The sequence below is a fragment of the Dipodomys merriami genome, unplaced genomic scaffold, assembly GCF_024711535.1.
Source record: "Dipodomys merriami isolate MVZ:Mamm:240054 unplaced genomic scaffold, mDipMer1.0.p SCAF_200, whole genome shotgun sequence".
Lineage (NCBI taxonomy): Eukaryota > Metazoa > Chordata > Mammalia > Rodentia > Heteromyidae > Dipodomys > Dipodomys merriami.
Window position 1 is genome coordinate 1,005,604 of NW_027203383.1, and position 27,108 is coordinate 1,032,711.

Consider the following 27,108-nt stretch of genomic DNA (forward strand, 5'->3'; position numbering starts at 1 on the left):
CTTATATTTTTAAGGTTTTATTCGAATACACATGTATATGTGTATATATACATACACGCTTATACATACACAAGCACATACACATGTTCACACATACCCATTCACACATACACATGCAAAATACACATATACACATATTTATATGTGTTTGTATTATATACTAAGTATAGATGTACACTAATAGCATATATTGTAATTATGTGCATGCAATACATATACACATGTTTTATATGTGTCTATATGCATACAGAATGCTTAGGACATTATTATATAATTATATATACATTTATAATTTTTTTGACAGTCATAGGGCTTGAGCTCAGGGCCTAGATGCTGTCCCTGAGCTGTTTATGCTGAAGGCTAGCACTTTACCATTTTTTTCTGGTGGTTAATTGGAGATAAGAGTCTTATGGACTTTCCTGCCCCCAGCTGGCTTTGAACCACGATCTTCAGATCTCAGCCTCCTGAGTAGCTAGGATGACAGGTGTGAGCCACCACGGCCTGGCTTACATTTGTAATTGCTTACCCTTGAAGCTTTTCTATGAGCTATAGGTACTATCTTTTTTTTTTCTCATTGAATAGATCAGAAACCCAAGGTCCAGAGAGGTGAAGTGTGCTGTCTGAAGTAACACAGCACTATGGCGATGGATAGATAACTCCAGTCTGAGCCCCTGGGTGCTGCGGGACATGCCAGGTGCTTCTGTCACTGGTGATTCTGCCGGCAGTGGCTCTGCCCGCCTCCTGTGGTTGTACAGCCGATTCCAGCCGCTCACAGGTCTTGTGGCCTGTGGTAGACCACAGCCCCCTACCCACAGGAGCCCTGTGGCCTTTGGGCACTGCCCGTGTGGTAAGCACTCTGCCACATGCCCGCTTGGCCCCCAGGTTCCACGGCAACCTTTGCCCACCCAGGACGCTGCAGGGGTGAGAGGGAGCGGGGACACACAGGGCACAGACGGCAGGGGCTGTGACCTCTCTGAGCCCTGCCGCTTGCTCTTCTTCTCCAGACTCAGTTTCCCCTTTCTGCAGAAAAGGACGTTGGCCTTCCCCGCCCTGGCGTTCGCACTGCAGTCTCTGCGTGGGGTGGAGGTGGCCGCTGTGGGCTCACCTCCCTGGGTCCCTGCAGCTCCCGTGAGGGCCTCAGTTTCTCTTCTGTGATAGCAGAATGGTGGGTATGCCTTCCCCATGTCCTTCCTGGAGCCAGTCCCTCGCCGGCCTTCCTGGCTGAGCGGCCTGGCCCCTCCTCGTGCCAGGCCTGGCTGGCTCTGTGACGTCACGTCCCTGGCTTCCTGGGTTCCCTGAGGAGCAGGTGTGTCGCTCAGGCTGTCCCTGCTCAGGTGCCAGCGGTGACAGCTGCGGCCTGGCCCCACATCTCTCCTCCCCTCCCCAGCCTGAGGGGCCAAAGGGAGGGTGGCTCAGATGGCCAGCCTGCCGGTCGCGGAGGACGTACAGGGTCTGCCGCGCGTCTAGCTCATGCCCAGGGAAGGGGCCGGGCCCAGGAAGCGCTTGGCACTGCGCAGACCAGTTTGAGGTTCAGGAAAACCCCTTCCAAGCAGCCGACCGGGGGCTCTGGGCTGATCAGGGTTTCCTTTTTTCCCAGAGTTCCCCAGGGTGGCTCAGGCACGGCGAGTCCCGCCGCAGAGGGGCCCAGTGACCCTGCCCCAGACGGAGCGCAGCCCCTGGCCCAGGCCTACCCGCGGGAGGAAGACTCAGTGCGGTCACCAGGGCCCCCGTGGCCCAGTGCTCCCTGCCTCTGGGACAACCCTGGGAGCTGTCATGGCCCCGATGCTGCAAGAGCTCTGAGCGCGGTGGGATGGAGCTGAGGATGATGCGCAGGTGCCCTGCTGGCCATGGGGGCGGGGGGGGGGGCGGGGGGGGGGCGGGTGCAGGGCCGGCTTCTCTCCCCAGAGCTGGCCCAGATTGCTCCCAGGGAAGGGTCTGCGCGCCACAGGGAGACAGGCATTGTAGAGGAGGGGCTTCTGCTCCCTGACCCCTCACTCCCGACCCCCTCCAGGCCTGGGCCTTTGTCTGAGCCCCCCTCCCCCCCAGTGCTGCCCAGGACAAAGCCTGGAGTCTTGTCTGTCGCTCTTTATCCGGTTATGTGAAACCAAAATAAACCGATTTGGAGCCAGGCCCCAGAGGGGCTGCATTAGGCCCTGGCGATGCTGTTTCATGGCTGGCAGAGGTGCCAGGGCTCAGCACCCATCAGTCCCTTGCCTGGTCTGAACTGTCTCCCAACACACACACACACACACACACACACACACACACACACACACGCACGCACACACAGATACACACATTCATGATTCTAGAAAACATATGCACATGGAGAGAAGCCCGCAGGAGAGGCTTGATGACGCTGTGTGTGTGTGTCTGTCTGTCTGTCTGTCTGTCTGTGCATATGTGTGTATGCATGTGTGCCTGTGTCCAGGATCCTTCCAGCTCAGCCCCGGAGCTGTGGCTTGAGCATGGTCCCACGCACACAGAGATTATTGAGTGAGCACCTGCCACGGAACAGTGTCATGGCACCAACACAGCAATGATCAAAACTCGCCCCATTCCATCCCACCTGGGAGGCCCGGGTGCCCGCACACAGTGAGCAGACAGGAGGGAAGGGGTGGGGGGAGAGTGCAGAGAAAGGGAAAGCCAGGGCAGGTGTCTGGAGGGAGGAGACCAGGAGGGACAGTGGGTCTCTCCGGGAGAAGCCATTCATGCGGACAGTCCGGCGTGGCCTGGTGGGAGGGAGGAGGGAGGAGCTGGAGGGGAACCGTTGGAGCTTTGGGTGCTGGGGTGAGCTTTGTGAAGCGTCTTGGGATGCGCGTGTGTGAAAGGTGTTCTTTTCTGTGGGCATACTACCTACATGTTAATTCTGTTTTTAAATCCCTTTAAGTCAGTGCTGCTTAGGCCTGGATTCAAGTGGAGCAAACAGAACAAATGGAGAGAGAGGCGGCTGCCGTGGAGTTGAACAGCACGACACCAACGTTATAGTTAACAGGGACCCCTAGAACCTGCAGGGCCAGCACAGAGCCGGCTGGCCAGCTGCTCATGTTAGAGGAGAGCAAGGCAGAGAGGGGGTGGGGGGGAGAGAGAGAGAGAGAGAGACAGACAGACAGACAGACAGAGACAGAGACAGAGAGACACAGAGAGAGACACAGAGAGACAGAGAGAGAGATAGCACACAGGCTAGCCCCAGCATATCTCTTTCAACTGGGCTGTTCCACTTGTGTCCTGCCCCTCACCCCACCCCACCCCTGCCACCCCACTCCTGTTCCCCAGAGACAGTGCCCAAGCCCTGCCCCTGCCTCAAACTCTGTACCTGAGGCTTTCACTCATTGGCTGGTGCTCTACCACCAAAGCCACGCCTCCAATCTCCTCCTCCTCTTCTTCTTCTTCCCCCTCCCCCTCCCCTTCCCCTTCCCTTCTTCTTCTTCTTCTTCTTCTTCTTCTTCTTCTTCTTCTTCTTCTTCTTCTTCTTCTTCTTCTTCTTCTTCTTCTTCTTCTTCTTCTTCTTCTTCTTCTTCTTCTTCTTCTTCTTCTTCTTGAAATAAAGACTTGGGGGAAAGTGTGGTGCAGAGGCTTGGGGAGCCAGTCCCAGCCTGGGTGATGTGCGTCTGGGCAGCTGGCATGGCGGCTGGGGACCAGCTGGAGATGACACATCTCTCCCATCCTGGGCACCGAGCGGACTCCCCCAGAGCCTCCACCCACCCCAGGCACCTGTGCCACATGAGCTTCCTTCTGAGGCGTGAGCGTGGAGCCACGTGAAGGCTTCCTGAGTGGAAGCCGAGCCATCCCAGCCCTTAAGGCCGCGGGCAGGGGCCTGAGAATGGCCATCACCACAGGTAGAGCACAGACCAGCCGCGCGTCCTGGCCCCGCCTCTGGACTCACACACCCTGTGAGCCCGGCAGAGTCCCCGCTCATCCTGGGCTCCTCCCGGGCCACAGCGAGCATGCCAAGCGTGCCCAGGGGTGCTGTTTACACAGCTTTCCTGTTTTGACGATTGCACTGAGACCGGGATGCTCTGCCCTTCACCTGGGTCTCTGAGAGGCGGGCCTAGGCCTTGCTGCCTATGGGACAGTGCTTGGTGTCCTTTGTACCCCAGCCCCGCCCCCACCTCCAGCACTGGACACCTGCATTGCAGAGGTGAGGCTCGGCTTCCCCGAGGCCTCGCACACCCATCCCCACCTCTGTCAGCATCCATCTTGTGTCCTGCCTTCCTTCCTCTGTCTTTTCTTCCCTTTGCCCTCTCCTCGCCCCCTTGTGCTCCACTTTCTTTCCCGACTCCCCATCTCGCTGCCCTCCTCCCCTGTTCCTCCGTGCCGTGCCTCCGCCTCCGTGTGTCTCCTCTCTCACTCCCTCCTGGGTCGCTCCAGAAACATAGCCATATATGGGCTCCATGTCAAGGATCACAAATGATGACATCACGTGAGGGCCAAAGCCCTTCGGAGATGCTCTGGGAGGCCGGGCCGGCTCCCCGCACCCAGAGGGCCGGGGAGGAGGCGGGCGCGCAGCGTCCCAGGGCAATCTTCACACAGGAAATCTGAGCTGCTCCGCATCTTATAGCTTGGCTTGCCATCCGTGGTCATGCGGTGGGCCCGAAATAAACTCTGTGCTTCAAAGGAGAGCGTTTCAGAACTGCCTGGCACAGCACGCAGAAGCTCAGGGCCAGGGCAGAGGGAGACGGCAGGGAGCACATTCTGATTTCAGACCGTCTCAAGCAAATCCTCCTATTTCCCCCTTGAACCGTGCCCTGGCGACAGAACCTACAGGTATGCACAACTTGACTTTCTTGTCCCGCCTTTGCAGTAGAGGGCTCGGCTGGCGTGGCTGCCTGGGTCGTGTGTGCTTGCAGAACTCACTGGAAACCTCCCCCCTCCTCCTGTCCTCTCCAGTGGCATCCGGGCACTCTTGAGTTGGGTCTGGGGGGCAGCGACAGGCACGTACACATCCGCTCCTCTGGAAGATTCATTTGGCTTTAGAATATCACTGGCATGTCTGAAAAAGGAAAGGAGGATGGGGCTATCAAAGATGCTATTGTTGGATCCAGAGGCCCGGGGCGATATCTGCAAAGATTGTCAAGACAAATAACCATCAGCAACGATCTTTTAGCTGGGGTGAGCAGAGCTATTTCCAGGAGCGGGGAGTGGCAGCAGGCTGCGCAGGCTCAGAACCAGGGGCCGCTCACAACCACCGTGCCAGGGCTCTGCTTGCTGGTGCTTGGGGTTTAGGGGAGGAAATCTGACGAGGAACATTCTCTGTGTGAGACTTAACAAAGTTGTAGAATAGAGAAGGGAAAGTAGCTCATGGGAGGCGCGTGCACAGGAGTCGCACGCGGGGCAGGGTGGGGGAGGCCTGTGAAAGGCCAGGAGGAATGCCACCAGGATGGGGTGAGGACCCCCCCCCCGACGGAGGAGCAGCTGGGGAGAGGCGGACACGTCAGGGGCCCTGGGGTTACCTGAGGGGGTCAGCTCATTCCAGGCCAAGGGGGAAATCAGATCCTAGTCTGGCTGTCTGGGCAGAGGCCGGGCAGGTGGTTCTCACTTCAGGCGGCTCCTTGAGAAGCCAGGGAGTGGGTGGGGATCAGGAAGGACAGGAAGACTGAGGCAGGGCAGAGACGGAGCCCCTGCCCGGAGCTGCAGAGCCCTCTTTCCAAGAGGAAAGGCCCTTCATGGGAAGCAAGGGTCCGAGAGAGTTCCGAGGGACCTGGGCAGATAGCACCAGCCCCCCCCCCCCCCCGTCCTGCTCTAACTCTGCCACCAGAGACCTGGGCAGCAGCCCAACCAGGCAGCCATTGGCAAAGGATGCAGTGTCTTCCAAAACAGTGGGGACTGCGCCCCCTGCTGGCCAGGCCTGTGTGACTCCAGTTCCCTTGTGTCAGTCCTTCTGTAAATAAGTCAGTGGCCTTGGTGGACATCTCCCCCTCCCCCTGGGATTGGGCCCTGACGTGGCCCACCTTGGTGACCCAGCGCTCACAGACCACTCACCGGCCACTCCACTCATGGACCCCTTTCAAAGCTGCCGCGAGTCAGAGGCGGATGTTGACCCCATTTTCCAGATTTGGAAACTGAGGCCAGGAGAGGCAAAGGATCTTGCTTGAGGCTGGGCAGCTATGAGGTGTTAGAATCGAGAATCAATGCGAGCCTCGGGGTCCACGTTGACAGCCAACGTGGCCTCAGGTAGCCCCTTGGGGACAGGGCAGTGGTAATGAGCTCCTTCCAGCACCTGGCAAAAGTGTCCCCATGGCCCTCAGAGGATCCCAGGCTTCACCCGAGACAGGCTTCCCCAGCGGGGCACAAAATGGTCCCTGAGGTCTTCTGCCCCATTGCAAAGGGCTGTCTGGAGAAAGCACCATCACTAGGAAGCTTGCGTCTCTAGTCCTTTCCACAGCTCATCTTCTAGAACAATCAGTGCTTAGGAGAGCAGTTGTTAAGAGCTTGGGCTGAAAGGAATATGTTGGGGAGGTGGTGGTAAAGTATTTTCTGTAGAAAAAAATAGAAGAGCCAGGATGCAGTGGCTCACACTATAATCCTAGCTACTCAGGAGGCTGAGATCTGAGGATCACTATTAAAAGCCAGCCAGGCAGGAAAGTCCGTGAGACTCTTATCTCCAATAAACCACTCAGAAAAAGCCAGAAGTAGTGCTGTGGCTCAAGTAGTGGAGCACTAAACGAGCGCAAAGAGGCTCAAGGACAGTGCCCAGGCTCTGAGCTCAAGCCCCAGGACTTGCAAAAGGAAAAAGAAGAAGAGAGAAATTTTCAAAGGAGAAGAATAAGAGATGGAGAGCAGAGGAGATGGAAAGTGGAGGGGAAGATAGATCAGGAGAGAGAAAGTGAGATGGAAAGGAGGCTGGCATGTTGCTGTCTATACTTCAGAGCACTGTGACCGGAAGGAGAAGGGAGCCCTCCCTGCCTCCCGCTGAGCCCCAGCCCCAGCTTCCCGTTTCCTCAATCCCTGGGGACTAGGGGTAGGGTGAGTGGCCGAGGCCACTCTGCCGCCAGGGTCTGGCCAAGAATGGGCTGCATGTGTGCCCAGGAGCAGCAATTCTTAGTTCCTCCTCCCCAGGATTGCCCAAGGCTAAGCTTTTGGGGCACTATGCACATGTGCAGAGATGCAGCCGTCCAGCTGTGGGTGGAAGAGGGTCGGTGCCAGGATGCTCCCTGGATACCCACATCGGCGTATGTGCTCTCTCTTCTGCAAAAGGGCAACTAACACACAGATGTCCCCGTGGAGACTTCCGATCACCCCTGGGTTACTTCCCCCCCTTCCACTACAAAGTGGGTGCAGTGCTCATCTGTACCTGGTGCTTACGTTTATGCGTGATGACAGTCTGTAATGCGGGAATTACTGGAGCACTTTTTCCCGCCGGGACAGCTTTGATTTGTGGCTGAGTCCAGACATACAGAACTCTGAGATACAGAAGGGACACTATTACATATATATATGTGTAAATGTAAATGTGTAAATGTATATGTGTGCATGTGTGCTCCACATGACACAAGAAAGCCTATGATGTCGTATGGGGGTCAAGTCACAAACATGTGGAACTAATTAATTGTAATTGTATGTGTCTAAGATTCACATGTTCACAGCTCCTTAACAAAGGTCTCGAACCTTAAAACCCAGCAGGTGGCAGCTCAGTTACTGGGGATGAGAGGTTGACACGAAGCAGATGTGCCCATAGTCCCTCCCTTGTCACTTTCTTCCTGGGCATGCCTCAGTTTCCCCATCTGTTGGACAAGAACAATGCCCCGTCATGCAGGGTGCTCTGGCTCCAATGACAACATCAGCAGCAGATGGGGGCAGGAAGGGAATGTGGCCAGAGCAGCAAGCGGAGGTGACAGCCCCTTCTGCCCACAGGAGCCCCCCAGAGCAGCCCACCCGCCGCTCCCACTCAAGCAGACCCAAGTGACCACAGCTCACTTCCCATGGGCCAGACCATAACCCAGTACTCAGTGAACAGGGCCCTGTTTATCAGCAGGGGGTCACCTGGAGAGGAGAGTCAAGGGAGGATGGGGAGGCTCTGTGGGGCCTTCTGAGCTCTGGGACAGCAAACTGTGGGCAGGAAGTGGGGGGTGGGGTCTGGGCTAGATGCAGGCAAAGAGCAGAACTTACCCTGCACACCCCCTCTCCCCACAGCTCTGCCCCTACCCCCGGCTGGCCTGGCTCAGAGTATCTCCAGAAGCCTTCTTTCCCCTCCTAACCTCTCCCCGTCTTCCTGGTAAACCAGATCTCGCGTCCCTCAGAGAGCCCCTCCTGCAGGAATGGGGGAAACTCTGTCTCCAACTTTCTGGTGGGGGTCATAGCACCTCAGCATCTTGGGACTGTGCACCACAGTACCAGTTTTACAGGCCATGGACTGGGTGCTGTGTGCTGGGTACCATTCATCATAACATCCTGTCACCTCATGTCAGATGACAACATAGCCACAGCCAGACTTTTCCATTGTACAGCTGGGCGGTTAACACCCCCCCCCCCCCTTGCCCCTGCCAGTGAGCAAGTTGCTCTGCCTCACTCAGCCAGCAGGTGTCAGGGCTGGGCCGAATCCACCAGTCTCCCCTTGTCTGCCCTGTGCCCTGCACTGAAGTCTTGTTAAGCCTGTCATTCCAGGCTGCACTTATCAGATACCTCAGATTATGCCATGGATCGGACACAGTCCTGGTCTTTGGAAGTTTCTGGACTCTTTGGAAAGGTGACCGTGTCTCAGGCAGTCAAGGTGGCTAAAGGCAGGCTGAGGAGCAGGTCCCTGGCCCCATCTCCAAACCCAGCCTGTGTCCCCCCACTCCGGGCGTAGGCCCTGCCCCCAGGCACGCTGCCCTGCTCTGTGATGGGACACGCGGCCCCGCCCCCCCTCCACAGGCCTGGGTCTGTAGGGGGGAAAAGACCCCCCCACCACGCATTTCAGACTCGAGGCTGAGTGCCCCCTAGGTGCTAAGCACCCCGCAGAGCCAGTGACCACCTGAGGGCGCTCCCCTAGAGCTGACATTTGGGGTGCTGCAGTCTCTTGGATCAGACTTGCTGTGGTCCGGCTGGCCCTGGAACGCCTGGCTTGCGGGACCCCGGCAGGCCCTGGGAAAGGCCTGTTTTAGCCCCATCAGCCTGGGGTCGGGGGCCTGGATCCCAGACAGGACCACCCCACCCTGCCGGGACTCACACGGGCCGGTGGCTGGCAGTGGCCACAAGGGGCCTGGGTCTGAGGTTGGAGGACTTCAGGTCCCTATGTTTCAGCCCTGAGCCCGCCCCTCCCACCCACCCAGCCAATCATCTCCTCTGTCCAATGCCACCAATAAGCCCAAGGCACCAAGTGCCTTTCCATTCTGGTTTATGGTTTGGGATCTCATGACACTCTGTGTCCAGGAAGGACGTGCCCTGGGAGGGGCTGAGGCCAGCCTCTGCCTGGAGATCACGGCTGACTAGCCCATCTTGGCCACACCCCCGAGGAGCGGCCCAGGTGTGCCTGACCCAGATGCCTTCCCAGTTCCAGGAGGTCACCTCTTCTTCTCATTTTATGGAGAAGGAACTGAGGCCCAGAAAAGGGAAGTGACTTGTCCAAGGTCACACAGCTCAGATGCAGCAGAACTGCAACTGCACCACCTGAGGCTCCAGACCCCAGACTGGAGCTCCAGCCCCTCTCCCCGGGTCCTCCCTACTCCACCGAACACAGACCTGGCTCAATCAAGGCTGGCAGGAGCCAGGGCCCAGGAAGGAAGGGAGGGAGTGGGAGTCAGGCCTGATGGTGCAGCACCCCAGCTGGGAAGGGCTCAGGGGACAGGCCCTCAGCCATTCTGACTGCCCCCCCCCTTGCATTTTTGTGCTGGTACTGCGTCTTAAACTCAGGGCCTGGCACTGTCCCTGAACTTTTCTACCCAAGACTAGTGCTCTATTACTTCTGGCTTGTTTGGTGGTTAGAGTTAAAGAGTCTCATGGACTTTTCTGCCCAGGCTGGCTTTGAATCACAATCCTCAGATCTTAGCCTCCTAAATAGCTCACATTGCAGTCATGAGCCCCAGTGCCTGGCTTTCACCCTGCCTGTTCGAGGACCTCAGACAGGAGTGAGGGAGGGGCTGATTCGTCTGTCTCTCTGTTGCAACCCAGGCTCTTTCTGTAATAGAGTGAAGGACCCTGACCCGGGCAGCAGGTATGGGGTGCCTGGAGGCCGCAGGCCCCTCCCCTGTGTGGACACAAGGGCCATGTGGGAGCTGGGCTTCTCAGTCCCAACTCCAAACAGGAACGCTAAGCACCTCAGGACCAGAGCCCCGAGCTGGGGGTTCACGGGAAGGGACCCCCACCTCACCCCATTCTCAAAACTCATCCAGGCCAGGAAACCGCTCCCACCCCCACCCCATCATGAGGGGTTTGACTGCAGCTCCACCCACAAAGATCTTCAGTCTTTATTTTTTCCCCTCGGATCTGGGAATCAAACTCACTCAGGCTGAAATCTCTCCCTGGTCTAGAGGCCCAGGGCTGCTTCCTGTGCACAAACAAGCCAAGAGGGGGCCAAGCCCTCAGCCCTGGTTCTAATGATTCTAATGAAGGACCTCATGTGTAATCACTGTCAAACTCACAATCACAAGATGGCTGCCATCGCTCTAAGCATCAAGTCTTCATATAACAGAGACAGGATTGGGGGCAAGGCATTATTTTCTCCACTATTCTTCCTTACGTTAGGAAACAAAATCCTTCCTGGGGACACCAGCAATATTTCTATTTAGGCAGAACTGGCTACATGTCTGCCCCCAGACTATATTGTCTTGTCACGATTCATCCACACAAGAGATACAGTGCACAAAGCTGAGCTCCGTTCCAAGGGAATGGAGACATGGCTGGGCCTTAAAGTGAACTGCAACCTTTTCACATGAGATACTAGCTTGGGGGGAGGGAGGCAAAGTCAAGGGCACACGTGTGCTGAGGACCTCCGCCCAGAGAGAATTCCTCTTTCTGAAGAATCTAGGTGGACTGCCCAGAAAAGGGGCACTCGCTCTGGTTCCTTGAGGAGGGAGGAGAAATTTTGAGTGCAGACAGGAGGGAGACACATGAGACATTCTGAGCAAGGGCACTGGGGCAGGACCCTCTGACGTGTTGGAAGATCAGGGCACCATCTACCTCACAGGGAGGGTCAGGCATGTGGAGGAGGAGCAGGAAGAGCTGTAAGAACCGGAAGAGGTGGGGGGACCGGAAGAGCGATAGGGACCAGATTTCAGAGGACAGGAAGCCGGGGCAGCAGCTCTGTTCTGTCAGGTAGAGGAAGGGTTCTGTGACCTGCAACCAGCTCTGTTTAGGAAAGACCAGAAGGGCCAAGCAACGCCTCACTGGGTCTTGATGGAGCCGGAGTTGGGGGCTGCCACAGAGACTAAACCAGAACCCCTATGAGGGGCTGGGCAGGGGACCTCCTCCCCGGGGCCCCCATCCTGCCTTTGTCTGTGTGCGTGTCCCTTCTTCCCCCCTGCCCTCCCTCCTGGGAAAAGGGGGTTACCCAAGGGTCTAAGATGGAGCCCTTTTAGAAAGGGATCTTGAAGCAGTGAGGTTATTCTAGCAGAATGGACGGGCGTGGAATTGCACAGACCCCACGCGTACCGTGGCAGGGTTCTTCCAGTGAACCCCAGCAGGCAACTCCTGGGATGGAGAGACGTGGAGCAATACCCCCATCCCACCCCAGAGGGGCCCCCATGCACCCCTCCCAAAGCGGGAGCGACGTCGCTCATTCCTCTCACTGGTCTGTCTGTTCTCAGAGCCCACGGAGAGTATTTACTTTGTGTGGCTGGCACGGCGGGTCTGTGCCGTGTCCAGAGGCTGTTTGTGTCTGTGGTGTGCAGGCCTTGTCCCAGGCCCGCGTCTGTGGCTGAGCCTTTTGCATGCTGGTAGACACAGGGCTGTGATGAGGTCTTGGCCTTGCTCTTGGTGCATATACATCCATCATTGTCTAGGATGTACGGCTAGCCATGGAGCTTTGAGCTCATTGGTAGCAAAACCACCCCTTCCTCCCCCCCAGCAGTTTTGTGACTTGATGTCCCTTCCAATGTTGGGGTGAATTGCGGTCACCCCACACCCACTGGCAGTCTCCATCTTTTCTCCCTGGAGCTGCGCTGGTGGGTACAGAGAGGTACTGCTTTGGAGTTTCATTTGCCTTTCCTCCCCATCCCCCCGGCCCCCAAACGTGAATGAAGGGAAACGCCTTCATCTTTGGCTGCTAGCCTTTTGGCTGTTCTCTCTGGGAAGCGCTCACCTCGTCCTCTGGGCCTCGGTTAATGAGCACCCAAGGGACCCAGCACAGTGGGGCACTCCCCATCCCCGACCCCCGTGCTCTGAGACTTTGAGTCCTGCAGGGCTGGCAGACTGGGCTGCGGACCTACCTACCTGGCTTTTTCCTGGGGCCCAGGCTGCAAGGTAGGAGCTCCCCTGGGAAGACCAAGAGCAAAGCCTGTCACACAAGGCTGCTTGGGTCATGAGTCTGTTCATGCCTTGTTCCCTGGCATCCACACACCAGAGCTAGCTGGATAAGCCTGGGTCCAGCAGCAATGGGGAAGGGATGGGGGAGGGGAGAATGTTTCTGGGGGTGGGTGAGGGGAACACACATTTGTTGAACAAACCAGAGTATAGTGCTGGTATTCGGGGTGTTTCGACCTTACTCGTGATTCTAATGTCCTTCCATTGGCCTGCATCACTCAGTCAGGCAAATCGCAAGTCAGGCTGAGTCGATTTTATTTCATTTCCTAAAAGCAGTTCCCTCCACCAGTTCTTTTTTTTTTTTTTTTCCTGAGGCATTCTTGAATTCTTGAGGAAGGCAGTGAACTATTGTAATGGCTGGTTTTAATGAGGTCTCAAAGAGTGAGTCTGGGTGTGACTCATCTCTAGTTTTTTCTCAGCCCTCCCACCGCGAAGTGGAAAGTGGCCAGGAGAGGATGCTGCTGGTATGGGAGGAAGGAATGTGCTCACTGCTGCGTGTGCTCCATCTGCGCAGGACTGGGGGCCGTTTGTTTGGATCACTCTTGTTTGCCTAGTGTTGCATTCTCAGGAAGAGCTCTAGACACAGAGAACTTTCTCAATGAACAGCCTTTTTGTGATATATGCATGTGTACATCTATAGTTGTGCTGTCTGGAATGGGAAAGTGAATAGTGGAAGAGTGAATATGTGGATAAATGTAAATGTGGAAGGATGAGAGGATAGAAGGATAAAGGGGTGAGTGGGCAGACAGAAAGGAGGATGGGTAACAGAGAGATAGACTCATGGTGTACAGACAGAGGGATGGATGGGTGAGGAGAAGGCGGAATAGGCAGGTGAGCATTGAGGGATAGAAGAGCTAAATAGTTGGGTGCTGGATAGATGGGTAGAGGAAGAATGGACGGGTGGAGTAGGTGGAGTTTGGGCCCATGGGTGGATGGGTGAATGGATGGGCAGATGGATGGATACATAAGTGGGTGAGTAGACAGATGTTTGAGAAATTAAAGAGATAAATGTGTAGCTGGATAACTTGAGGGAAGGGTAGATTGGTAAATAGAGGAGAGAGGTGGATAGATGCATGGATGAATGGGTAGATGGATGGATGGATGAATGGTTGGACGGGTGGGTGGATGAATGGGTGGATGGGTAGATAGATAGATGAGTAGATGTGTAGATGAATGGATGGATAGATTTATGGATGGATAGATGTATAGATGCATGGATGGATGTGTGTATGGATGGATGGTGGATGGATGGGTGGATGGGTAGATGGATGGTGGGTGGATGGACAATCGATGGATATGGATCATGTGACCAAATAAATGAATACATAAATGAATATGTGACTGCATAGGAAACAAAACTTCCCCTTCCCTGTGGATAACCTCCACTATCTGGTAAAACATGCAGTGACCAGGCAGGCTTTGGTCTCCTTACAGGGTTTTCTCTCTGGCGTCCCCTTCCTGAACTGAACCCCTCCCCTCCAGAACAGCCATTCTGGAGGCCGGAGTGAGAGGTGGAGGAGATGGCGACGGAGGTCAGCGCTCAGGGCAGCGCCCGGTGGCATGAGGAGTACAGCTTGTACAGCAGCCTGAGCGAGGAGGAGCAGGTCCAGCTGGCCATCGAGCAGAGCCTGGCAGACAAGACGCGAGGCCCCACTGAGGCCACAGCGCCCACCCGGACCAACCAACAACCCGCCCATTTCTACCCATGGACCAGGTGAGCCAGGCCAGGCTGCTGGGCCGAATGGGACTCCCAGGCCTGTGGGGGTACCTACAAGCTGCCAACCTCGAACGCCCTTCCTCCTGACCAAACTCCTGGTCGATGGGGGCGGGGGGACTTCTCACACTGGGTGATCTACATCTGTCATCTCCACTTGCTGAACTCTAACTGCACCTGCCAGACTCCCCTCAGAGTCAGATGGAGTCTGAGACCAGGACAGCCCCATAGATAGCAAAGCCAGACACTCAGATCCCTTACGTCAAACACCCTTGTGTTCACACAGGACTTCCATGCATGCCCCATGCTGTAAAGCATCTCTAGGTGACTGCAGTCCCTATCACGCGGTAGGTAAAGCAAATCGTACTCTGTACTGCCTAGAGAATGATGATAAGGAATGAGTTTGCAACGTTCAGAAGAGACTTCTTTTTTCCTGCATATGTATCTATACACATATGCATATATACATATATATATATATTTTTTTTTTTTTTTTTTTTTGGCCAGTCTTGGGGCTTAACCTCAGGGCCTGGGCACTGTCCCTGAGCTTCTTTTGCTCAAAGCTAGCACTCTACCACTTGAGCCACAGTGCCACTTCCAGCTTTTTCAGTGTATGTGGTACTGAGGAATCGAACCCAGGGCCTCATGCATGCGAGGCAAGTGCTCTACCACTGAGCCACCTTCCCAGCCCTGCAAATAGGTTTTATGTGAGGTTGGTTGGCTCCAGAAAAGCAGAACCATGCGCACACACCTTTTACTTAATCCTCTTAAACACCTAGGGTGTCCCAGGACTGTCTCATTTCTGAGACAGACTCAAGACTGAAGAACTGGTCCAGGATCACAGGGTGAGGACAGGGTGTTGCGGACACAGGAGTTGCCTGGCCCCGTCACTCTGTTCTTGAATGCAGGCAGTGAGGCTCTGACTTAGACCGGCACTTCCCACTCGAGAGAACACATCCAGAATCAAAGGGCAAATCTTTCCAGCCCTGTGTCCTCTTCCCAGTTCCCCATCTCAGCCCTGCCTTATCAACACTAAAAGTAGCACCAATAGTCCACTACGACCCGGCCCTAACCACAATCCATGGGTACCATTTTAAATATTCTAAGCATCACTTTAACAAACAGAGAAACACACGCCAGGTGCTGGTGGCTCACACCTGTAATCCTAGCTACCCAGGAAGCTGAGATGTGAGGATTGTTGTTGGAAGCCAGCCCAGGCAGGAAAGCCCGTGAGACGATTATCTCCAATGAGCCATCTAAAAACCAGAAGTGGGGCTGTGGCTCAAGTGGTAGAGCATTAGGCTTGAGTATAAAAACTCAGTGCCCAGACCCTGAGTTCAAGCCCCAAGACTGGCACCCAAAATTAAAATTAAAAAAAAAAATTCTCACTGTCTTCACCTGACCCCTGCGTGACCTTGGCAAAGCACTCAACCTCTTAAAAGCTCCTCTTCCTTCTCTAATAAGAATCTCTGGGAGCAGACTTTTCCCAGAGTGGCTGACGGGGTTAAAGGGTGGGGATGGGTATCTCAGCCTTGGTTTCCCCATGGATGGAACCTTCCAGATTTCTCCCCCAAAGTGACCATGGCCTTGGCCAAGGCTGTCAGGCCAGGCCACCCCCAGTGAGGGACCCGTCTCATGGGGAGGGAGGGAGGCGGGGGGGGGGGCAGAAAGAGGATGAGGACTCAGGTTCTTGAGCTGAGAGCATCAGAAACCCCAACCCAGCCTAGGTTTCTGGCAGCTGTGCTGCCGGTTCCTGTTCTCGGCAGTTCTGCTGAAGTCAGACCACAGGTTCCTCTTTCTCAGGAGGAGACCAGATCAAGATGGGGCCACCTCCCTCCAGAGACAGGCCTGCCGCCCGGGGCCTGTCTGCAGCACGGGGTCCCCGGGGCTGGGAGCCCTCCTCAGCAGGGGCCCTTCCCCTGGGGGGGGGCCTGAGACCCCTAGAAATGGGAGAACCGAGTCCCCTCCCCCACTTCTGGGGGAAGAAGCTGTCTAAGACTCAGGTCTAAGATTCAGCCAGGATCCACGGAGGAGGAGGAGGCTGCGGCCAGGTCCTCTCTCCCCGCAGGGGTCTGGAATCTGTGTGAGCTCGGCCGAGAAAGAAGCGGCATGCCCTCCATGAAGGCAGGGCCCTGCCAAGGGCCTATGGCACCCATTTAACAGATGACAAAACGCAGACTGAGCGTGTGCACGCCGAAGCGCAGGCAGCCAAACTGCTGCTTCTACCGACGTCTCTCTGCTTCTTCCTCCTCCACCTAGAAGTGGGGTTTGGCTTTATTACATCCCCCCCACCCCCATCCCCAGAGGTTCACAGTCCCCGAAAACACACAGGCACACACACACACACCCTTTCATCACGCAGCTGCAGGAGCCTTTGGAACAGGACGTCCATGTGTCCCTGGAGGCCGCTTCTCTCTCAGGTTGAATGTCACCTCCTCAGCAAATGCTGCCCTGACCGGCTCCCCTGTGCAAGCCGGCCGCCGGCCCTTCCTGTGATTCTCACTGCTTCCGGTAGAGTCCAGACTACAACTTACAATTGATTCTTATTTGCCTGAAAATCCCTTGGAGGCAAAGCCTTCAGTCCCCCTTCTATCCTTGAGAGCCCAGGGCTGGCTCATGGCAGGGCCCCAAGAGTCACGTGTGAGCTAACGAATCGGTGAGTGGATGAATGGATATGAATGGAGAGGCTGTGGAAAGTGAAGGGCAGATTTAGAGGCTGGATCCTAGGATCCTATCACCTTACAGGCTGTGCAAGCTTAGGCAAGATGCTTTCCCTTTCTGAGCCCCAGTGGCCTTATTCCTAAGATGGCAGTAATCAAAGCTTGCTCTATGGACTTTGCGGCCATCTCTCTCAGTCTCTTTCTATGTCTCTATGTCATGTGTCTGCCTGTCTGTCTCTCTCTCTCTGATAGTGCCAGGGATTGAACCCAGAGCCCCATTCATTGCAAGCAAGCACTCTACCACCACTGGAACACTGTCCACCCTGCTGTCTGTTTAAAAATGCAAATATGACCAGTCAGGTTCAGAAACTTCCAGTCCCCACAGCATGAGCCCCCTAGTCACAGGGACACCAATGCCAAGACTGCTTCCTTGGCCAGCTTTGGTGCCACCCTGGGAGGGTCTCCTGAGTGTCTTTAAGATGGGGGCAGGGGTACTCTTCACTTTGGTGGCCTCAGTGCCTAGCGGAGAGCAGGTGTCATTGTGGGCACCTACAGAGCAAACGGATGCACTTCAAAACCAATGCAATGCTCTGGAGATGTAATTTACCACGCTCTTGGGATCAAAATGGTGGCGGTCCATGTGCCCCTGAAGTGAGGGAGACCCAGGCTCCATAGTCAGACCAGCCGAAGGGGGCTGGGAAGCTGGCTCTTCATGGCCTTTCAACTTCTGCATTTTATTTTAAGTCACATTTCTAAGAAGACGAAGCAGGAATTGACAAAGCTGACCTGGCTCGGGCTCCTGTGCGCTCCACGGCAGACAAGTCACAGCAGGCCGCCACGTTTGCTGTGCGCTGAGCAGCCTGGGTGCATCCAGGTACCTGGATGTGGCTCCTCAATGGCCAACAGGTGCGCACCGGCTGGGAGATACAGCCATGGGCATACAGACCAGACAGGCCCCACGTGGCCTCTTCTAGCGCGTGGCCAGCAGCCACATCCTGCCCAGGTCAGCTGCCTGTCACCTCTGATGGTTCAGGGCAGCAAAGGTTCTGCTGGAGATTCCCCTGCCCCAGGCCCCTGAGAAGTGAGACCTCCAGCCTGGATCCAAAAGAGCACACGCAGCCTCTTAGGGGGCCCGACTCCCCATCAAGTCAGACTCACAGCCCTGTCTGGCCCCCGAACCTAATCAATGCCCTCCCTCCCCAGCCTCAGCCCTCCTTGATCTCAGCCCTGCCTATGGCTCTTCCCCTGTGTGTGTGTCCTTGTCACCCACTGTGACCTGTGTCCATCTTCAGGAGCCACAGGGAATGTGACTGTTGAGCTGCATCCCCAATGCCTGGCATTGGCTTGGGAAAGCGCCAGTGTGGGAAATCTCTGCTGGGTGAGACCTCGTTTCCTCCCAGTGCACCCTGCCTCCCCTCCCAGGTGGCCACAGGACAAAATGCGGCCAGGTGTGGGATGAACACAGAAGCACGGGGTGCCGCCCACGACGTCACTCCACCGACGTTAGCCTCCGCGCTCCACCGAAGCACCAACCTGGGTGTGTGTGTGTACCGAAACTTGAATTCAGGCCTCTAGCTCTTGCTTGGCTTTTTGGTCCACTTCTGGGTTGGGTTTTGCCTCTTGTTTTTGTTTTATGGTGGTTAATGGGAGGTGAGAGTCTCCTGGCTTTGTCTGCTCAGGTTGGCTTTGAACCCAGGTCCTCAGCTATCAGCCTCTTGAGTGGCTAAGATTGCAGGCGTGAGCCACTGCTATTGTTACTAGGCAGAAACAGTCTTAGTTTTAGGTTTGCACAGCAGTTTTTCACCAATGTGTATTATCTCTCTAAAAACATTCAAACAAACGCAAGGACTGAGAGGCCAGGGCTTCCTGGGGAGCACAGAGCTCCGGCTCACAGCAGGGGCCTGGCCTCGTCTGCCTTCTACCGCACCCCAGACTCATCTCTCCTGGCCAGGAGCAAGTGCAGGGAGAGCCTGGACAGCAGCTCTCTCGGGGTCTGCCTGGAGGGGCCCTGGGCTGGGCCGGGCTGGGCATAGCCATCCCATAGCAGCAGCTTTTGGACCTTTTTCAAACTCAGAATCTGCACACCATACAGATGGTGGGAAACCTCCAGTCTGATCCTCCTACAATTTTATAAACGAGGAAAGAGAGACATGAAGAAGGCACTGAGATGCCCATGTGGAAGCCTAGAGATGAAGAGAGAATAAAGAGGCCTTTGGGGGAGTGAGTGATGTGAGAGCCTGCCTGAGCCTCAGCTCTGTTCACTGATCTGGGGCATGTGACACTGGACAACACACACACACACACACACACACACACACACACACACACACACACACACGTCAGCCTGTCAGCTTCCTCATCTGTAAATGAATGCCTTGGTTAATCTGACAAAACTCCTGAGAAAAATCAACTTCAAGGAGAAGAGATTTGTTTTGGCTCATGGCTTCAGAGCTTTCTGTCCGTGGTTGCTGACTTCATTGCTTTGAGCCCCAACGTGAGACAGAGCATCATGAGGGCAGGGAAGCGTGGGGATAGAGGAGACCGCCTACCTGTGGCAGCCGGGAAACAGACAGACAGACACACACACAGAGAGACACACAAACACAGACACAGAGTGACAGAGACAGACACAGAGATACATACACACAGAGACACAGAGTGACACACAGAAAGAAACAGAAAGAGACAGACAGACAGACAGAAGGCACAATCCTTCAGCCCTTGAGTCTTTAAGAGACATTCCCGCACCAAACTAGAACAGTTAAACTTTTTTCACACTAAGGCCCTGAGAAGGTGAACCTGTCCCAGGTCACATGGCTAACCCAGCCTCTGGATTTGCACCTGTATCTAACTCCAGGGCCCGGTGTGTGCGCCCTTCTGCTGTAACCTCTAGACCGTCAGGTCTGGAACTTGGGGTGCCCTCCTCGTAGGGACTGACAAGGTGCAGCGCAGGGCTTGGCCTATCAGCTTCCCCGGCCTCCCGCTGGCCCCCGGGTCTCTGGTCCAGCCCCGCTAGGACCTACCTCCATCCTTCCTGACCTGCTTCTGATCACATCTCACATCTTGTGGGGTGAAGAATGTCACCTTGCTTCCTATCTGCTGCCCTTGTGGTTGGCTGGGGAGGGGGGCGGCAGGGGCAGGGGTGAGGCTAACCTCATTGTTGTCTTATATGGTCATTTAAATCTCCCAGGGCTTCCTCCAAGGGCCAAAAATAATCCAGAGACACAGCAGCTGTGTCCAGCACACACAGAGGACTCGGCCATCTGCTTTGGTTCAGAGCCCTGTGTCTGTCTGTCACTCAGCCTCTCTCTCTCTCTCTCTCTCTCTCTCTCTCTCTCTCTCTCTCTCTCTCTCTCTCTCTCTCCATCCTCAATTCTGCCTCCCACCATGACCTGCTTCTCCTATGCAGACTACTTTTCCCTCTTTCACTCCTGCTCTGTACCCTCCAGGTCCCCGGCGCCCCCCGAGCCCCCGCCGGCCCGAGCGCCCATGGGCTTGTTCCAGGGGGTGATGCAGAAGTACAACAGCAGCTTGTTCAAGTCCTCCCAGCTGGCGTAAGTGACCCCCACCAGCCCCCGGGCCGTGGCCAAGCTCACCCCCCCCCGGGGTGGCAAGAGGGATGGGGGTGGGAAGCAGGTCCTCAGCTTCAGGACAGCAGGAGGTACCAAGCTGGCATCTTCCAGGTCAAGTCCGCCCAAAAATGTGTCTTCTAGATTCTGCTGCCCCCACTGAGCTGGGCTGTGGCCAGAGATCACGGTCTTCCTGGAATGGGTGCCTCGGAGGATCGCGGGTGGGGCTGGGTGCTGAGGTATCCCACGGGGCCTGGATCTGGGTTTCCAGCAGATGGAAGACCTAGAGGAGCAGGACCACAGACCCGAGGTGCTCCCTATCTACTGTTTGTCTCCCCAGGTCCCTCTTTGGGGGGGTCCATCTGAGAAAATCCTAAATCTCTCCACCCACAGCTCGTGTTTGGCTTTGCTGTTTTCAGGTGTCACATGCCAAAAGTCAGAATCATCCAAGCCACAGAGCGTTGGAGCTGCCGGGCACCCGGGCACTAGGCTAATGGGCTTGGAGAATAGCTGCTTCTTCTCCCTCCTCTGTACCCCAGAGTGACTTTGGAAGCAGCTAAGAGCAAAACGGGGGCCCCCAGAGAGGATGCCAGGGCCAGGGCCCCATCCTACTGCAGAGAGCAGAGGGGCAGCTGGCCACACACTCCTTCCCAGCCTTTCCACCCTGCTGCCACCGTGTCCCTGGAGCTTCCCGGGCTTGGCAGTCTGAAAAGAGACCCTGTTCTGGTCTCTGCCACTTCCCCGTGACAGCTGGAGAGGAGCTGGCCCCACCCCCACCCCAGACCCCACTTCGGTGCAACACAGGATTGGAGAAGAAAAGTAGTTTCCATTCAGCTTGCTAGTTCCCAGTGGCCTGCCCCTCCCCGTCATGAGGAAGGGACTGTGTCTGAATTCATGGGGAAGCCATCCAGGTCTGTGTGCCATAGCAGAGGCACCCACAATGGGCTGCTGGTCCTGAGGGGGTCCCTTACCAAACCCACAAGGCTAGCCAGGCCCTTCCCTTCCAGTTCGGCAGTGTGTACTTACCCCTCTGGGCTTTTCCTGAGGTGGGGGCGGGGAGGGGCTGTTCTAAGTGGAACTCCATAGCAGTGCTGAGTGGAGACTTATCGGTTCCTCGCTGGGTTTGCGGTTTCACTGCTATGTGCAAGCTGATGTTATTAAGAACCAGAAAGGCCGAGTCAGAAGGAAGTGTTTTGTGTTTCGGGTGCTGGAGTAAGTGTCAGACAGGGGGCGAGGGCTGGGGTTTGGAGCCCCTTAGAACCCATCCTATCCGAAGCACCCCCCTTTCCCCCTCCTCCCCACCCCCCCCTGTAGAGGAAGTGCTGGGCACTAGGCTGGCCTCCAGTCTCTCCTCTTTGGGAAGTATGTTTGGGAGTCACACTAACTCATTGATGATGGGGAGGGGAGCTCAAAGAATGAATGAATGAACAGAGTGACTTTAACAAGCCGAGCAGAGATGCACTTCACATAGCCCTGACTTTTTTATTTTTATTTGTGGCAGTCGTGGGGCTTGAACTCTGGGCCTGGGTGCTGTGCCTGAGCTCTTCAGCTCAAGGCCAGCCCTGAATTCTTAACATTTCAAAGTTTTACACTGTAAAGGCTTCCCAGGAATTAACCTGTCAAGCATTTACACTTTTAAGACAATCTGCTAGATGGACCAGGGGTGAGGATAAGGGTGGACAAAAGAAAGGGTGCTACGGAGAGCCCTGGGGTTACTCACAGGCCTGCTGTGCACTGGAGCGCCCCCTTGAGGACGGCATTGCGTCAAGGTAGCCTTGGATTCGTGGATGGCATATCCGCCACGCCATTGGCCGCTGGGGCTCCCAGCCCGAATCCTCTTGGTATAACATCAGCTTCAGCCATGGAAAGCCACAGGGACAGAGGGGACATCCAAGTCTCTCTCAGCCACTGGGCTGTAGGAACTGAGCACCTGTCCTGGGACCAGCTGGGACAAGCCATCAGGGGCTCCTGACCACCAGCTTGCCTTGGGGACAGGGGCTTCCTGGCCTGGCCTCTTCTGGAGCTACTTCTTGCTCTCACAGGGCCATGGACCCTGTGCTGAAGGCCATCAAGGAAGGCAATGAAGAGGCCTTGAAGGTCATGATCAAGGATGGGAAGAACCTAGCTGAGCCCAACAAGGAGGGTTGGCTGCCACTCCACGAGGCTGCCTACTACGGCCAGCTGGGCTGCCTGAAGGTCCTGCAGCAAGGTGAGGGGCGCTGCTGGGCCAGCGGTGGGGACACCATCAGGGAAAAGGGCTCGAGCTCTGGAACAGGGTAGGGTGGACAGTCAGGGTGGGGTGGACAGTCAGGGTAGGGTGGACAGTCAGGGTGGGGTGGACAGTCAGGGTAGGGTGGACAGTCAGGGTGGGGTGGACAGTCAGGGTGGGGTGGACAGTCAGGGTAGGGTGGACAGTCAGGGTGGGGTGCTTGTTCCCACCCCTGACTCCATCTCTCCAGGCCTCCCAGGCAGAGCAGCCTGATTCCTAGAAAAGGAAGGAGGGAGGACTGACTTTGGGGGGCAGCCGCAGCCAACTTGTTCCAGAATGTTCCAGAGGATGATTTGGTGTGGAAAATACCGCAGCTGCTGCGGTGCCCTGCCAAGGCTGTCCCTACCAGCTGTGGGACCCTAAGCTCACCCTATTCCCTCTCACCCCCCTGCCAGATTCAGTTGGTTAATACCTGCAGGAGGGGGTCAGCAAGGCGCTCAGGCAGCCCACACCCCCAGAAGAGAGCCCACTGAGCATCCTCCCGCCATGCTCAGCAGTGACTGGTGGGAGGGCAACAGAAGACAAGAACTTTGAGGACTTGGGGGCTCAATCAGGGAAGGCTTCCCAGAGGAGGTAGCGGGACATTGAAATAGCTCTGTGAAGGGACAAGGACAAAGATCCCATGACAGATGAATCTTTGGAATTGCAGGGGTGAGGGGGGCTAGGAGGTCTATGTATTGGAGGGTGGGTACCTTTCTTCATGGAGTCCCTGGTCTCTCTCCAGCATACCCGGGGGCCATCGATCAGCGCACACTGCAGGAAGAGACGGCTCTGTACCTGGCCACATGTCGTGAACACCTGGACTGCCTGCTGTCACTGCTCCAGGCTGGGGCAGAGCCTGACATCTCCAACAAGTCTCGCGAGACACCACTCTACAAAGGTGAGTCCTGGGTTTGCTGCAGCACAGGCCCGCAGTAAGATGTTCTCAGATGCCTCACTTATATACTTGAATCATTCATTCACATGTCATCGCTCAGAATCTTGTCCCAAGCCAGGCATGCCGAGGGCACTGGGCTCAAGGATGAGAAGCTACAGCCCATGCTGTGGGCTTTCCCAAGCTGGGCACCCACTCAGTCAACAGCAATGAAGAGCTTGGCAAAGGCCTTGGGGGAACACAGGGGAAGGAATGCCTGGGAGGAGATGACAGAGCTGAATCCAAAGAGGAGGATTTACCAGTTGGCCAAGCTGGGACACAGCATGGGCAAAAGTTGAGAGACAGGAGGGTGTGCACCTCTGGGATGTGTGTGTGTGTGTGTGTGTGTGTGTGTGTGTGTGTGTGTGTGTGTGTGTGACACTGTAGTGGGGCTTGAACTCAGGACCTCACGCTCTTGCTTAGCTTTTTGCTCATGGCTAGTGCTCTACCACTTGAATCATAGCTCCACTCCTGGCTTTTTTTGGTCCTGGGTGCTGTCCTTGAGCTTTTTAACTCAAGGCTGGGTGCTCTACCACTTAAATCACAGCTCCACTTCTGGCTTTTTGGTGATTACGTGGAGATGAGTCCCATGGACTTTCCTGCCCGGTCTGGCTTTCAACCACGATCCTTAGATCTTAGCCTCTTGAGTAGTTGTGAGCCACTGACACCTAGCTTGGAATATTTGTTCAGGAAAAAAAAATGATTCTTCTTTCCTTGCTCCATTCATCATTCAAGATAGTAGTTGGCTGCCCTAGCAGGGCCCAGGGTCACAGGCATCTGGATGAAAAACAACTGGCACTTGTTGGGCACCTTCTATGCATGCCATCGTTCCCATCTGTGCAGGAGGGAGGGAGGCATTGCCACCTTCCCAGGTTATGGATGAGGACTTAGGCACAGAGATGGAGACTGAGTTATCCAAGCTCACACAGCCAGCAAACGGAGTCTCAGGGTCTCAGCTCAGGGAGGAGGAAATCAGCACATGCTCTGAACCCCGACGTTCTAGATAATCTAGCTCATGCCACTGCTTCAGAAATCAGTTGGGACTTCCATAAACTCCAATGCCTTTGTACTGTGAGAACTACAGACACCCTTGGCTCCCCTGTGCCTGGTATCTGGTGTTCAGAATGTTCGTGGGCGGTGGGGTCTGGGAAGCGGGTCGTGATCTGCTGGAGAAGTGTGATCTGTGGGTGGAAGGGTCTTTGTCCACTCACGTGGATGCACCAGCACCTGCACTGGGGCCTCTGCCGTCCCAAAGAGAGCTCCCAGGAACGAGCGTGAGCCACAGCCAGGAGCCGGGCCCTGGCTCTGCAGTGTGCCAAGCCCAGTCTGTGCCCCCTGCCCTCGCTGGGTTGGGCCTCCCAGCATCCTCTCCGGAGCTTTGGTGACCTATTTTAAGTTGACAAGGCTGGGAGAGGTGGAGAGCTCCTGCTCCCATTGGGAATGTTCCATAACATTTCTTCTCCCTGTCTCCATGTCTCCTCCCCTGGTACTGACCCTGGCTTCCCCGGTGGCTAATTTTGACCTGTGTCCAACACCAAGAGCAGCCCTCAGGGGGGATCTGGGGGCCAGACACCTTTGGGGTGTCAAGACAGAGGAAACAGGAAGAGGAGGGGTTGAGCAGGTTGAGAAATAGAAGCTGCACTGATAACACGTTTATCCCAAATTACCTGAGTAACCTTTGGAGATGGGGGAGGTTGAACAGACAGATGTATGGTGCTGTCTACTCATCCACTAGAAGGTTCTTCCGGTCTAAGTAATGTGGAGGACCAAAGCAGGTAGCATTGGAGGGGGAGACAAGTTAAGGACATCCTGGAACATGCCAGGGGAGAGAAGGCCACATACTGTTTGTGCAAGTCACTTACCTTGGTTTCCTGTCTGTGGAAGGGGTAACATCACCTTTTACAAGGGCAGTTGAGATGATCAAGCTAGCCAATCAATCGTGGAAAGCACTTAACAGAGTGTGGAGCACAGATCCAGCCTTCTCTTTCTATCAGCAAAGGCTAATGCTAATATCAGCGTTATTATAATCAAGTGCTCTAGGTTCAGAGCAGAGACAGAGCTTGAGACAGACCCCCTGTAGCCACTTGTTGAATGAATGGCTAATGGATGGATGGATGGATGAGTGAATGAATGGACAAACCAGCAAATGAATCCAGGGCTGCGCAGGCCTTTGCCGGGGTTCTGCCGACACGCTTCTCCCCGGCACACGCAGCCTGTGAGCGCAAGAACGCAGCGGCGGTGAGGATTCTGGTGCAGCACAACGCAGATGCCAACCATCGCTGCAACCGAGGCTGGACGGCGCTCCACGAGTCCGTGTCACGCAATGACCTGGAGGTCATGGAGATCCTGGTGGGCGGCGGCGCCAAGGTGGAGGCCAAGAACGCCTACGGCATCACTCCCTTATTCGTGGCAGCCCAGAGTGGGCAGCTGGAGGCGCTGAGGTTCCTGGCCAAGCATGGTGAGTGTGGCGTGAAGCCCCTGGGTACAGCTGGGCGAGCCTCCGGTGTCATCGTCATCCGGGAGCCGTCGCCCATGCAGGCTTCGTCTATCAAGTTGCAGAACTAGCCAGATTCTTAGCCTCTTGAAGCTCCAACCACAATTTGTTTTTTAACCATGCCACACTTTAGAGCATCTCAGCTGATTTTGAGACCACCTCCCTCCTTTGGCTGTGATGAAATCCAGGATGGAAAAGGGACATGTCCACATGCCCCCCACCTCCCCTCCCGCCCCCCCCCCCCCGTGAATTACTGGCAGAGCTGGGATTTGAACCCAAGACTTTTCCCTCTTTGCTTGTGAAAAATCTAAACAGGAGATGCCAAAACAATAGAGCCTGTATTAGGATATCCTAGTGGCAAGAGGTCCCGAGGCCTGGAAAGACGTTCTTGTGGTTGAAGAGCAGTAGTGTATTGTGATTTTCCCCAAGAACACCTGGAATTTCCTTTCCCCCTCTATGGAAAGTAGTCCCAGAAAGGTTGGGGGCCAGGTAGCTCTGGAACATTCTGCTACGCACAAACACAGACTATGCCACTGAAGGTTTCCCCAAAGCCATGGGAGTAAGGGAGGGTCCTCACCCCATTTAAGACACAAGGATTGCTCATCTCAGGAGGGTGAAGAGATCTGTGCCTAGATCTGAGCCTTGACTCAGCCCCGTCTCCCTCTGGCCCCAAACCGTGCCCTGCTTGAGCACGGCCCCTCGGCCTGGAAAGAGACCGACAGGAGACTGTGTCAGACAGGCATCCATGTGCACAGCACGAGCCTGAGCGGTCAGGAAAACAGACCCCAAGGGTGCCCCGCCCCCTCCAGGGACAAACCTGGACCAACCAGCAGGAGAACAAAGCGACCCAAGCAGGGTCCTAGGAGCCCAAGGTCCAGCAGGCCCTGGGAAGAGGGCAGGGCGCTCAGCGGGTGAGGCTGGGCCCGCCAGCTCCACACATCTGCCCAGCCTCCTGCAGATGAAGTGTCAGGGGCTGCTCCTCCCACTTTGGGGGCTGAGACTGCTTTTCAGTCCAAATATTTTCTTTGTGTGAGCAGCCAGTTTTGCTGGA

The 27,108-nt window shown here is 55.6% G+C and overlaps 1 protein-coding gene across 2 annotated transcripts in view; it reads left to right on the plus strand.

Moving 5' to 3' along the window:
• The first annotated feature begins 4,397 nt into the window (after positions 1–4,397).
• Positions 4,398–27,108, plus strand: part of LOC138833114 (ankyrin repeat and SOCS box protein 2) — a 35,628-nt gene continuing 12,917 nt past the window's right edge. Inside the window, exons 1-6 of one of the 2 annotated variants that reach the window (XM_070031456.1) lie at positions 4,398–4,767; positions 13,873–14,152; positions 20,262–20,366; positions 22,424–22,590; positions 23,375–23,530; positions 25,776–26,021. In XM_070031456.1, coding sequence (XP_069887557.1) covers positions 13,959–14,152; positions 20,262–20,366; positions 22,424–22,590; positions 23,375–23,530; positions 25,776–26,021 — 868 coding nt within the window. In that variant the 5' untranslated portion in view covers positions 4,398–4,767; positions 13,873–13,958. Of the gene's footprint in view, positions 4,768–13,872; positions 14,153–20,199; positions 20,367–22,423; positions 22,591–23,374; positions 23,531–25,775; positions 26,022–27,108 lie in introns of those variants that run through there. The other variant, XM_070031457.1, reaches the window with a different exon arrangement.